The following is a 13,074-nucleotide window of genomic DNA, read 5'->3' on the forward strand; positions in this document are numbered from 1 at the left end:
AAAATCAGCTTGTGTCATCACTGCATGTATCCAGATGCTTAAAACAAGTTGACAGTTTCCACAGTTTGGTCTCACAGCATCAGTGGCGATGGGTCTGCTTGATTTAAAGAGGACTTTTTCTTTTTTCCAGCACTAATTAAATATGAAGCAGACCTGCACCATTGTTTGGAAACCTGAGCAAATATAATCAGGGGACTTCCATCATTTCTTTAATAAAAAGGAGATAGAGCGCAACCATCAATACCACAATATTACAGAATACACAAGACAAGAAGAAGACAAGCTCCTGACATTTAAACATTTGAAGAATTGTAATAGTCCGTGAGACTCCATTGTCCCCAACACATTACAAATCACATTACGGGATGTTACACATCAGTATCTAAAACAATAATCAAAGAACAAAACTTCCAAGCGGTGAGGAGTACCATGACTAATGTTACAGGTCGTATCAGTTGGGGGGCTTTGAACCAACAATTTGTTTTCCACATGCTCGAAATGACAATATTGTTGCCAAGAGACAAGTGCCAATTAAAATCTATTTCTAGCTAAAAGAAAGACATGAAAGTAATGTGCATGGAGAGATTTATAAACACGATTGTTTTTGTTCCATTTTAGGACATGGGGTTGTGGTACCGAAATGAATATTACAACAACAAACACTTTCACAACAAAAAGAAAAGTACCTGGGACAATTTTTTTTTAATTTTATGTTTTGCCAGGCTATGAATTGGATATGGATGTACGGATTTAAAAAGGTTATACTTTTTTTTTTTAACCTGTTCTTAAATCATAAATACGGGAGAAAACAATTTAAATCACACTAAAATCACTATTGTTTACCCCACTTCCCCCTCAGCACCTCTGATCCCCGCGCATGCGCTATAAGATCACACCTATCTTTCTTCTCGCCAAATACCAAAATATTTCAACTGCTGAATGTTTGTAACCGACATTGCTTCGTCAAATGGGGGCCGGCCACCCGCAGCTCGCGGTCCTAGCGGCCGTGTCCACGCTCCTCTTTCCCCCGTGTCGTCTGGATGGGACCTCGGAGGAGACGCGCACGCAGTTCAACGGCTCTGCGGCTGCTTTCGACTCGTTCAGGGCGCACTTCCGCCGGGCGTACGAGGCCGAGGGCGAGGAGTCCAACCGCCGCCGTCGGCTGCATTTCCAGGTGACGTTGACGTGGGTCAGGAGGAGACACGCGCGCGAGAGCGACACGGGCGCGTGGAGAGAAACTGATGTCACTCAGCACGTTTTTAATTTTTAAATTTATTTATTTACACACTCTTTAACAACAGACGTCGCCCACTTATGCAAATGAGTGAAACATGCTTTTATTTTGAAAGACAAGGCAATTTAATTGTAGATTAACGTGCAATGAATGACGACCTGTACTATTAGGTGTTTAGCATTGGCGTATATTAATGATTGACACTTTGCAGCACCTGTTTATCAAAAGTTACAGTTTAAAAATTAAATCTGTATCTAAATTGTCCCCCTTTTTCATGGTGCTTTAAGACTTGATTGCCAGTTTATTAAGTACACTTCGGTCAAACTAGAGCACGAAATGCATCTTTATGAATGTTCAGCTGTTGTTGACACTGGTATTGATTGGATTTCAAGGTCTTTTTGAAGGTTGTTAGTTTGAACTTTACTTGAAAGGGGTCCAAACAAAACCTGAACACTCACTTTCTTTTATAATGGTTGCCGCTTGTTTCATTAGTCTGTTAGGTTGTACTAGCTGGCTAATACAGTAAACTGATTATAGGTATTAGGTTATTATTATTATTATTATTATTATTATTATTATTATTATTATTAAAGCAGTATGTCAATCCCATAGCTGGTTGAATTGGAGGTATGGTTCATTTTATTGAATTTTTTACTGAAGTAACATTTTGATCAAATACTCAGATGTTTTTATTTAGCTTGTGGGATGTATTTAAAACTCATATGTTGTGTTATCAAGATTACAAGAAAAAAAACAAATCGGCTTGTTTTTTTTCTTGTAATCTTGATAACACAACAATACTTTTCTGTATTTATTTTTTTTTTTATGCCAAAAATGATACTTAAACTACAACTTTTTCCCTCAAGTTGCCTACATTTTGCTGCCCCTTCCGGTAACATTATCCCACCTAATCTGTGATGCGTGTTATTGCAGGATGCTACAAAGCGGCACGCGTACCTGAACTCTTTCTCCACGCTACCGCAGTCTGCCAAATATGGGGTCAACCGGTTCTCTGACCTCTCGCAGCATGAATTCAGAGGTAGGCTGACAACATGTCAGGTGAAATATATTCAATATTCACTTATTTAGTGTCCGTACCGGTGGATCGTTTCAAAATGTGCACAGCCGTTCATACTTCACGTGCATCTTCGTATCCGGGAATGACCTTGAGCTGTGTCCCGCCATCCACAGAGCTCTACCTGCGAGCGAGCGCAGACACAGCCCCGCCCTTCTCGGGCCTGAAGACCCAGCGGCTCCCAGGCAAATTTGACTGGAGGGACAAAGCAGTGGTGGCAACTGTCCAGAACCAAGAAGCGGTAAGGTTGACACAGATGGATGGTAGATATGCTATATATATATATATATATATATATATATATATATATATATATATATATATATATATATATATATATATATATATGTGTATATATGTATATGTGCTGTGGGTACACAGTCGGGCTACGTTCAGACTAACGATTGCCATTTTTTTTAAATCAGCATTTTTAGCATTGACAGATAAAGCAATCAGATGATGTCATAACAAACAGGCGAGTAATAGACACATCTAAGAAATGATACAGTCAAAATAGAGACGTTGGTCCTTGACTCTTTTTTGACGCTTTCCACTTGATTCCAGAATAAACAGCAGACTCGGGCACGTCTGTAAAAGGAGCCAGAGCGTCCATTGTAATCATCGTTTTGATTTTATTTGTGTTCTTCTATTTTTTTACTTGAGAGATTTTAATATGTTATCTACTTATTCTCCATTTCAAAAAAAATAATCCAGCATTTATACAAATACACACATTGAAATTTTGAAATGAACTAATTGTAACTACTGCACAAATGATGTTTCTTAGTCTTGAAGTCCAATCTCTGTACCGGCGACGTCAATATTTCACATCGCACAAATACCACTGGCTTCGATGACGTTATGATAATCACTAAAATCACGATTGGACGTTGCACACGTCCAACGGATTTTAAGGGCGAGCCAAAATAAAAATGAAAAATACTTTCCTTCCTGTGTCAAAGTCAGGACAAGCGTCCCTTCTCAGACACATCCAAGTGGAGTAACGATAAGTAAGACGCATATTTGAGTGGACGTGCGCTTTTAATAATGGTCGAAGGACAAACCGGGCAGGTAAGCGTGGCGTTTAAGTGAGATGGAGCTGTTTCTCGTCCTCGCTGGAGGTTAACTTTCTGCTCCCTTTATCTCTTTAGTCGGTCAACTTGCCGTTCGGGGGATGATATTTCCACTGTGAAACTGTTGTCCCCGGGGGAGCGACACAGCCCATACAGCAAACCGCCTACACCACAACATATATTTTGTTCTCTCGAAATTCAGCGACGGTTTACCACTCCGGGGAGAACCTGAGCATGGCTGCACTCTCCTACCAATCTGCTGCAGTGCTTTTTTCTTTTTTTCTTCTTCTTTCTTTTCCTGTTTGCGGAGCTGCCTCGGCAGCACAGATAGACTCTGTAGATGGATTAACCGGACATCAAATGCAGTACCGCACACAAAGACACAAAATACCAAAGCCAATCGCATCTCCATGAATTCTTCTTGATTCGGTTTTCTGTTATTTTTGACTTTCACAGTGCATTTCATCGCTTTTAAAGGAGAGCGCAGACGGTCTTCACATTTTGTACACTCAGCGCATACTTATCTCCAGCGCGAGCAATAATGACTGATTTTGCTTCTCGGTATTGATTGTAAGCCGCGGGACCCACACCGAGCAACCGAATATTGGATTTTTACATGGAGAGCTCTGGTTTTTCATCACGTTTTCTGAGAATTAATGCTGAGCAAGTGAACTCTGCCGAGTCTGATGCTGTTTGGAGAATGAGATTGCCCGTCCAAATGGTTTTTTTTTTTACAGCTCGCGTAATGAAACGCACTGTGTCTGCTTCCAGGAAAACAATGTCACCTGCGTGAGGTAACTTTTGCAATCGGAAATAGCTCAAATAATCGCCACGACTTCACCGCTAAATACATTTTAATGAGGCAGAAAGTGAACATTTCCCTCAAAACGCAGCTCACCTGAGGCGTTTCCGCCAGCAGATGGCAGCAGAAAACAAACCGTTCACTCGGACTTGGCCTGACATCCTCTCACCTCCCCAGCGAGATGAACAGCATCCGCACTCGCTGTAGATTCCTATCTTCTGGAGGAGGTTCCAAATGCCACATCCCAAGCTGTTTTTCAAGTTTAATTAGTGCTTCACCCACTGTTTAAACTCGTATCAAACCTTTGGGTTCGCCTGATGTCAATGTTTTTAAAACACAAAGAGGCTGCAGAAACCAAAGTCTTGATCATTTCTTCCTCCTGGCTGTCATAAAGTGTGATTTTTGTATTCGTGAGTTTGGCTTCCCTCCACATTTCCCACGTGGTTTTGTTTTTCCTGATTCCTGCCAATTGACCTCATCCAGTGTGGGAGTTGTTGGGCGTTCAGCGTGGTCGGCGCCACGCAGTCCGTCCGCGCTATCGGAGGCTGGCGGCTGCAGCAGCTCAGCGTGCAGCAGGTTCTGGACTGCTCCTTCCGAAACAATGGCTGCAGCGGAGGCTCCACGTTCCAGGCCCTGAGCTGGTTAAAGCAAGTGTGTTGACCTTTTAAAAAAATATATATATATATGTTCAGGTCGTTAACGGAAGCTCCTTGAGTGGTTTACAGTGAGAATAAACTCCCAATACGTCACATACACACGAGAGATGTAGTGTCTGTTTATGAAACCTGTTGGAAGATATGCCCATTTAGCTCTCGCTAAGAATCAGGTAATATTGTCATGTATTTTAATTAGGGAGATAATGCAGAGGCAGTAGGCGGAAATAAGATCGCTGTCTCTTGTCTGACATAAATTAGAAAAGTGCCTGCGCCAGGATCTTTCATAAACAAGATAAATGGATTATTTTTTTTGCCTTCAGGTAACGCACCGACTGAGACAAACTTATTTTTCTTTTCTAGACCGGAGTGAAATTGGTGCCTCAGTCAGAGTATCCCTACAAGGCCAAGACGGGAATCTGCCATTTCTTCCCTCAGTCACACGGCGGTGTCGCTGTGAGGAACTTCACTTCACATGACTTCAGGTGAAATACCTTTTTTTTTTTTTTTTTGTCTCGATGCAATAAACGTAAAAAAAAACTAAACAAATATGAACAGCGCTATATTCGGGTAAAATCGCATTGTATTTAAATGTGATATTCGTAAAGTACCAAGGACGGAGCAGAGGGGAGGGGAGTCTCCGTCCTACGCAATGACAGAGGACACGGTGACCACGGATTGCTTAAGCAGCACTGCGGTCCCAATGAGTTACCTTGAGTGAAGGTGAAAACAGACCGTCATTATTTAATATCGAACCGGATCGTGACTCTCACTCGTGCATCTGGTAATGCCCGTTATGGTATGTTGCGCAAGAGGGTCGGGGTCCTGCCATGAAGAGTAGATGACGGTCTCATTTTTAGGGAGCAGAGTTCACAAGACTTGCCAACCTTTTTTTGGTATAGTCTCTCTCCTTACATAAGACTTCTCTTGGATGTAGAAATATATAATATTTGTATAATAATAATTAAAACCTAAATGTCAATGCCGTGCAACTATTACTACAAGATGTCTTCACCTCAACAATCCACTGGTCCCGGTGTGACAGGTCGCCCCCTGTCTTCAGAAAGGTCAGAGTACTGTATCATTGAGTACATCAGGCTGCTTGAATCGGGCACTCGTGCAGAGAGAAGACACATGGGGTTGGGAGAGGGGAGGGGTCACGGGGCCTCCTAAGCCAGACCTTTACTGCTGCATAGCAAGAGATAAACGGGATCGTAAAGTATCCAACGAGACAAGACCTCGCCTCACCGTGAACGGAGTGTAAAATGGCTTTATTTAATAAAGTTCTGGCACTAGACTAGACTCCGTGGCCCCGTAGGTCATGAACCTGGCAGAGGAGGGCATCGCAGCGATCCCTAGTGGGAGTCATTTGATAGGGTGGCAGGAGTGTGCCTGCACAGAATGAGGAAAATACCTGTTTTATCAATGAGAGGGGCGGAGAGAGATGATACGCTGACCCAGAGAAAACAGAGCAAACCAGTAAAACATTGGACTCACCGATGGACTTATTGGATGTTGCTCGAGGGATCGTATTATGATTTTGCAAACCCGGTGACTTCAACATAATGGCACACACGTGACCATCCCACAAAGGACGGAGACGTCACAGTGCCGGTGTCGCCGCCTCAAGAGTCAATTGTTCCGCTATTCCTCCCTCAGTGGCCAAGAGGAGGCGATGATGAGTCATCTGGTGGAGCGCGGCCCCCTGGCTGTTATCGTGGATGCTGTCAGCTGGCAGGATTACCTGGGTGGAATCATCCAGCACCACTGCTCCAGCAAATGGGCCAACCACGCCGTCCTGGTGGTTGGATACGACACCGTTGGTACATGCAGTCACGAGAATGAGTTATTGATTCAGGAAAAGGCAACTGTTTTTTTAATTATTTTTTTTAATATGCTTACTTCTGCTAAGATTTAATAAAATTTCTTTAGTTCGAGAATGTTTTGCAACCCTTAGGGTGTGTGGAAGTAGTTTTAAATCTTCACTAGGCCAGCTTTGTTGTTTGAATAAATGAAAAAAAAACGTCAGTCTTCGAAACCTATTAAGGTTTATTTCCTAATTTGTTTAGGGACTGGCCTTATGAGTAGATCTGCCGTTGGAAAGATTTCATTATATTATGTCACTGGTTAAATATTTCTGTCGGTTTATGAGGAAAAAAAAGAGAAGCGACCTTTTGGACTCCTTTGTCCTGTTTGTCCAAGTGATGTGCACACCATTTCTAAGTAAACAGGTTCTGATTACGCAGTTACCCGTTTTTTTGCGTGTCACGGGTTCAACGCACAAAAACCAGTGTGAACAAAACGAAGCGAAAGGTCGAATTTAACGACACGTGTGTTTTCTTAACGGCCGTCTCCAGAAACATCGTCACAGCTGCCTCGACGTTTCATTTCTTGCTGTTGATCGATCGCCCACACCGGTGTTTTGATATTCCTTCACATTCACTATTCCAAACTTGCGTTTTGTGGGGTATCACACGAGGATATGGGCGATTACGTAACAGTCTAAAGTGGTTGCAGCGGCAGTACACACACAGGCACACGCGCCTCATGCTCCTCTGACTTGTAAATAATTCAATCTGGAAACGCATGTTGTCTATTTCAGGGGATATTCCATACTGGATTGTGCAGAACTCGTGGGGAGCTTCTTGGGGGAATGAGGGCTATGTTTATATAAAGATTGGTGGAAACCTTTGTGGTAAGTATGATCTTTGCCTCTTGTCGTCTTCTGTTTGTCTCCTTTTAATACGTGTCCTCTATTCTGCCGTCCCCACCATCCCCTCCGGGGTTAATACGACAGCCTTTGGTTTTCTCTTCACAGGTATTGCCGATTCTGTGGCAGCAGTTATCGTTTGAGTGTGTGTGTGTGTGTGTGTTCACCGCTGCCAAAATCAAATAAATCAGTCATCTGTTTGCTTTCAAATGTCACTTTAAATAATGTTTTTATTGAAATGTCACCACGTTACATCAACAAAATAAATGACTTTGACTGATAAATGTTGGCTCATACCTGAGGACAACTGACACCACAATAGTAATACAATAAATGCACGGTACAAAAATTGTTAGATCCAATGTTTTGGGTTATATGCCTAATGCATATATCTATACAGAGATCAATCACTGCATAAATACACAATGAAATGAATGTAACCCAATATAGTATACTATACAAAACACATTATTAACATTATGTACACATTATATAGTTTGTGTTTTACATTTACACGCTGCAAATTGTTCTAGTTTTAGATGTTGCCGTTGATGGATGCTGTAGAGGTTTATTATAATATCATGTGTGCTCATATCAATACTCCCTCTCTGACTCATCCTCCACTCTGTCATGAAAGATAATGCGTTTGTTAAAAACCTGTCATAGCCACCGGTTTGATCGCTGCTCTCACTGATCCATTTGCTTTCAGGTCAGTCACAGTGAATTTACATAATTGTATTGAGAAAACATCGGAGCACATTTTTTATCAAGGCGCCATCTGCTAAGGTTGTCACCGGTCGAGATTAGAGATTAGAGGGAAATACTTTAATTTGGCCGTCACTAAGAGACAAAGATGTGTTGTTTTTTTTACCTTGCCTATATACATTAACGTCAACACATTTTGTCATTTTTCTGTATTTTTCCAAATCCCAATACTACAATTCTGGATCTAGACATCCCAACCAATAATAACACCATGGTATCAAATGTCTCTCCATAATGGATCTAATTTTTGGGGTGTTCTCTCAGCCATTACAAATGACCCCCATCCTGTCATCCTAGATCACTCCTGACATGTTTAACAAAAAAAGAAAAACTGGAACCACCAAATTAAGATGCAAGATGCTCCAAAAAAAGGCCATCTGTTTATCAGAGTTTCCTGCATCCTATGTGGTAGTGAAGACTGTACCCCATTTAATTTTTTTTTTTAGAAAACATAAAACCTTTCAATGTATATATTTTTTTCAGGTAAATCCACCTGATGTCATGCATATCTGATGGAGGTGGAAGCGTCCCGTGTTTCCTCTCAAGGAAACTCGGTTCCTATTCGTCTACGCCAACCTGCCGCCGAAGCTCTTCCTCTTGTGCGAAGCGTTCCGTTGCTACGGGGGACGTGGCAGCGGAGACGGCTGAAACGCGCCGCTAGTCCGAGTCCTCGCTGCTGCAGTAGGAGCTGTCGCAGCATTCGGCCATGTAGAGGAACTTGTGAACGTTGGGATTCAGCTTGGGGACCCAGTGCCGAGGCACCAGGAACGTCGCCAGATTGAACAGATCCACAAACACTTTGTAGCGGTCACTAAAGGGAAAGAAAGTCATTCATCAAACGCTTAACTTGTGTGTGTGTGTGTGTGTGTGTGTGTGTGTGTGTGTGTGTGTGTGTGTGTGTGTGCTCTCCCGATTTATATAATTGCGCATCTGGTTCAAATTCTACTTCCTGAAGGACAAAATTGACATTTTAAACTGCTGCCAAAAAATCAAACAAAGGACTCGTTGTCCGTCGCTCCTTCTAAATGAACCTGAAGTATAGTTTGTGCACGTCAGGAAGAAGTGACCGTACGACGAGTTAATTTAGATACGCGTAGAAGTGTCCTGTCCTTTTATCTAAATGCACAGTGACGGGTTGAAGATACTTTGCAAAGGGTGTCATCGGTTAAAACACAATACCTGACGGTAGATCTCAGGTAGTGGTAGCCGGACGAGCCTCCCGTGCCGGCTTTGCTGCCGATCATACGATGCACCATGCATACGTGATTGTCTAAAAGGAAGAAGAAATGGGAATAGGTTGTTGGATTGATGAGCAGGCAAAGAGGATGTATGAGATTCCTCTGCCTCTGAGGCCTAACTTTAGCTCTGTAAACTCCTTTGCTTCCTGACCGGCAGAAACTTACAACGCCATTTCGTCATGAGGGTGTCGATATCCATGAGGGATGTGAGCAGCTGGAAAGGAACCTGGAACCTCGGCTCTTCCCTGAAAGGTAGAAGAAGATATATATATATATATATTTTTTTTTTTTAAGGTGCCGTACGATAACGTCTCTGGGTGGTGATTCGTAGAAGTTGTAAAATGGAGAGCGACTACAGAGACGGTTCACGTGACTCTTGATGATTCCTGCCGAAGGTGCGTCACCACATCATAAAAGGTGGAAAGGAAAAAGCTGTAAAAAAAAACAAACCACACACCTGTAGAAGTTGATCATCAGGGCGCCTTGGAGAGCCTTGTAGGAGATCCGCCGCTCACCTTGTCAGCAAAAATTTAAAAAAAGTGTGATTTTGAGCCTAATTTGACAAAATGATACATAGCATTGAGTCAAATCTAGACCAAACGCACGTTTACGACATTACGACCACATTTCAACATTTGATAGTCCGATTTTATTCCATTTGTGGAAAGCGCTCACCTTTGCTGAAGAGATGTTCGTGGCGCTTTTCATCAAAGAGGGAAGTGAACAGCTCTTTCTGTTTGCCCAGTTCAGCCATGAGCTCCTCCTTGTCTTCAGAATCTGCCATTTTCTTTCAGAAAAATAGTCCCAAAGGAATATCAGTAAATAAAAAACATATAACACTCTCTGTCAATCATTCTGTGCTCTCCAGGGAGAAAGTTTGTTTTTTTCCGTTAGCTTGAGTCATCTCCTACCTCGATTTTCACCTTCTCCTGATTCAGCCCCTTAAATATATTGATTCCCAGCCTTTCCCAGAAATTGAATCCATCCGCCTCCAAGCCGGGAGTTCTCTCCAGCCACTCCTGTGAAAATACAGCCGAGGGTTTTACCACTTTTCTTATACCCCGGTGAGCAGCACACGGGCTTATCCAGAGCCAGATACAGCAAACAGAATGTGGTGTTTTTCTTGGGGTACCTCGACTAGTTTTAGGAGCGTCGGCTCCTGTTCGCTGGCGAGCAGCGTCTTGCTTTCCTGACCCTTGAAATTGTCCCTGTGATGGCGCCGGTTGTATGGAACCCTCAGGTTGTCCGGGACCCCGATTTTGTTCTCCAAGAGACGAAATTGAAGGCTTTGGAATCCGGAGGCCGGAGCCAAGTACTCTCTACATATACACGGAGTCACGAAGGAGAGCGTCTTATACACGTTTTCAGAGCCCGAGGAGAAGGAGCCAGAAGATGTATGTATGTATGTATGTATGTATGTATATATATATATATATTCATTCACAAGCTTACCGAAAGTCAAAGAAGTCCAAGGCGGTCATGGTCTCCAGAACTGTGAACTGTTCGACCAGCAGCCTGAAGATCCTCACCATCCGGTGGATGCGGTTGTTAACTTTGAGCATGTTGCGTTCGTCTCGTACCTGAAGGAATATTAGAATATTGACGGGAAATATTTAGCAATCGCGGCAAACCTTGTACGCACATCATACCCTTCGGATTAGAAAATGGCTGAAATAGTTGGAGGTTAGATATTTTTTACATCAACATTTCATCAACTTAATGTGTCACTCAAAAAGAAAAAGTCCATAATTATTAATTAGTGATGCACATTTAGTGATGCACATTTCAGATTTTTCGCCGACTGACCTCCAAAGCCAGATTGATTGAATAATATGAATGGATTATGTTTTTTTTTTTGTTTTTTTTTAAACTGAGTTACTGTGAGATCTAACTATAATGATGTTGTCCTCTGTGGACTTTGTGCTATTTTTGTGCTTAACTTTTTTTTTTTTTCATATTTTGAGCTGGGGTTCAATCTTCAACATTTCACATCCAAATTGAGTGGTACTAAATGCCCCACTTAAAAACTAGAAAAATAAATACTTCTGGATTTTGAAACGTGCCATTTTCACGTCGTCATGAACAAGAAAAAAGAAAAATCGTCTTTCAATGGAGGAATGTGACTTACGTGTCCACTGATGAAGATATTCCGCACTGAATCCAGTTCAAACAAGATCTGTTTGAACCATAGTTCAAAGGCTGAAAAAGCATCATAAAGATTTTAGTATAACTTTACACCGTAAACAGGCTACTCATACTATAAAACATGCCAATTTGGGAAAGTTAGTCTGCTGTATTCAGTCATTTATATTAAAGGAATTAGTACAAATAGTAAGAAAAAGAAGTAAAGTAATACAAATCGTATTGAAAAAAAACAAGACAAAAAAAAACCAAGATAAAAACAACAGTTTCTCCGAGAGGAGTAGACAGAAAATAAGCTCTTAAACACCATAGAGCTGGTTTTACCTTGATGGGTGACGATGAAGAGGTGCTCATCGTGGATCTTATCCCCCTTTAATTCACTCTGCAGCACCTGGGCTGACAGTATTTTGTCGAGCTGCGAGTGGAAAAGAAATTAAAGTGCTTAACTTTAAATGCACACTTTTAAAAAAACAGGAATCTAAACTCCAGTTCTGCTCTCTCTCGAAACTAAATCATTCGATGGGTGGTGTTTCCTACCTGCAGGTAGTCTCCATAGATGATTCCTCCTTTACTGGCCTTGTTAACTCCGGCCTGGGAGGCATCCTCCTCTTCCTCCGTTTCGGGAGACTTGCTTTTGAATAACCTGCAACGGGGGAAAAAGAGAAGCAGCTTGGTTATTGGACGTGTTCCACCACCATCGGGATTATGAATGAATTGTCGGGCTGCATTTTAGTTGAATGTGAAAAAAAAAGAAAAAAAATGGAGAAAAGAAATTTCCGAAACGTACAAATGCCTCTTCTCAAAGTACGGACATCCACTCATGACGTTGTGATAATCAGTTGCAGCAAAAGATGTGTTCTTCTCCCTCGACTAATATTTACTAAAATTGCCTTCGATGCAGTCCGGAGTTTTAAAGGCTCTCCTCGTCCAATCACTGGCGAGGATACGGCCTCCATCCGGCCCACCTCTGTTTACCCCACAGAGTTGTTGTTTACCCCCGAACAAGGACCGACTTCTGGACTTTGTTTAAATGTGCTAAAAAAACACCCACCACAAGACCCTTATCAAAAAGAAAACGAATATATATATATATATGTGCTGTTTATGTCTGCATGTATAGCCTCACCCCGATGGGACACCTGATTACGTAAGCGCCCGTCTGAGAGCCATTACTCATCTCTGTTTGCATCGGAGGTTTGATGCTTTGGTGGTCAAAAGCCTCATATGCACTTCATACCCTTTTTTTTTTTTTTTTTTTGTTGCCAGTTTTCCAAAACAACAAACTGTATTTCAACAAAAGAGGAAGGGGGGAAAAAAACAGGATGTGAAAAAATTCATTTCAAAGAGCTTTCTTTAAAAACCACAACAAACCACTCCATTTC

The 13,074-nt window shown here is 42.0% G+C and overlaps 2 protein-coding genes across 2 annotated transcripts; one reads left to right on the plus strand and one right to left on the minus strand.

The window, feature by feature from the left end:
* Positions 1-967: 967 nt before the first annotated feature.
* Positions 968-7,690, plus strand: ctso (cathepsin O). Its single transcript, XM_034543429.1, has 8 exons — positions 968-1,174; positions 2,168-2,273; positions 2,426-2,550; positions 4,668-4,835; positions 5,201-5,322; positions 6,497-6,660; positions 7,440-7,532; positions 7,656-7,690. Exons 1-8 carry the CDS (start codon positions 968-970, stop codon positions 7,688-7,690), a joined length of 1,020 nt encoding a protein of 339 aa, XP_034399320.1.
* A 1,279-nt stretch (positions 7,691-8,969) lies between these two features.
* On the minus strand, positions 8,970-12,514 carry tdo2a (tryptophan 2,3-dioxygenase a). The gene is made up of 12 exons (XM_034543430.1): positions 12,480-12,514; positions 12,230-12,335; positions 12,017-12,107; positions 11,679-11,749; positions 11,003-11,130; positions 10,683-10,869; positions 10,462-10,569; positions 10,226-10,337; positions 10,008-10,065; positions 9,716-9,795; positions 9,492-9,582; positions 8,970-9,123 (listed from the first exon to the last, which is right to left on the minus strand). The coding sequence occupies exons 1-12, from the start codon at positions 12,512-12,514 to the stop codon at positions 8,970-8,972; spliced, it is 1,221 nt and encodes a 406-aa protein (XP_034399321.1).
* Positions 12,515-13,074: the final 560 nt, after the last annotated feature.

This window comes from Cyclopterus lumpus, chromosome 10 (assembly GCF_009769545.1).
Source record: "Cyclopterus lumpus isolate fCycLum1 chromosome 10, fCycLum1.pri, whole genome shotgun sequence".
NCBI classification, from domain to species: domain Eukaryota; kingdom Metazoa; phylum Chordata; class Actinopteri; order Perciformes; family Cyclopteridae; genus Cyclopterus; species Cyclopterus lumpus.

What these genes read in the sequence shown, in the direction of transcription:
- ctso (XM_034543429.1), top strand. Translation starts at nt 968, where the DNA reads ATGGGGGCCGGCCACCCGCAGCTCGCGGTCCTAGCGGCCGTGTCCACG. An exon ending in GCCGTCGGCTGCATTTCCAG is followed by an intron (nt 1,175 to 2,167) that starts GTGACGTTGACG and finishes GTGTTATTGCAG; the next exon opens with GATGCTACAAAGCGGCACGC. An exon ending in CTGTCCAGAACCAAGAAGCG is followed by an intron (nt 2,551 to 4,667) that starts GTAAGGTTGACA and finishes GACCTCATCCAG; the next exon opens with TGTGGGAGTTGTTGGGCGTT.
- tdo2a (XM_034543430.1), bottom strand. Translation starts at nt 12,514, where the DNA reads ATGAGTGGATGTCCGTACTTTGAGAAGAGGCATTT. An exon ending in CTTCATCGTCACCCATCAAG is followed by an intron (nt 11,750 to 12,016) that starts GTAAAACCAGCT and finishes ATGCTTTTTCAG; the next exon opens with CCTTTGAACTATGGTTCAAA. An exon ending in CGAACATCTCTTCAGCAAAG is followed by an intron (nt 10,066 to 10,225) that starts GTGAGCGCTTTC and finishes TTTGCTGACAAG; the next exon opens with GTGAGCGGCGGATCTCCTAC.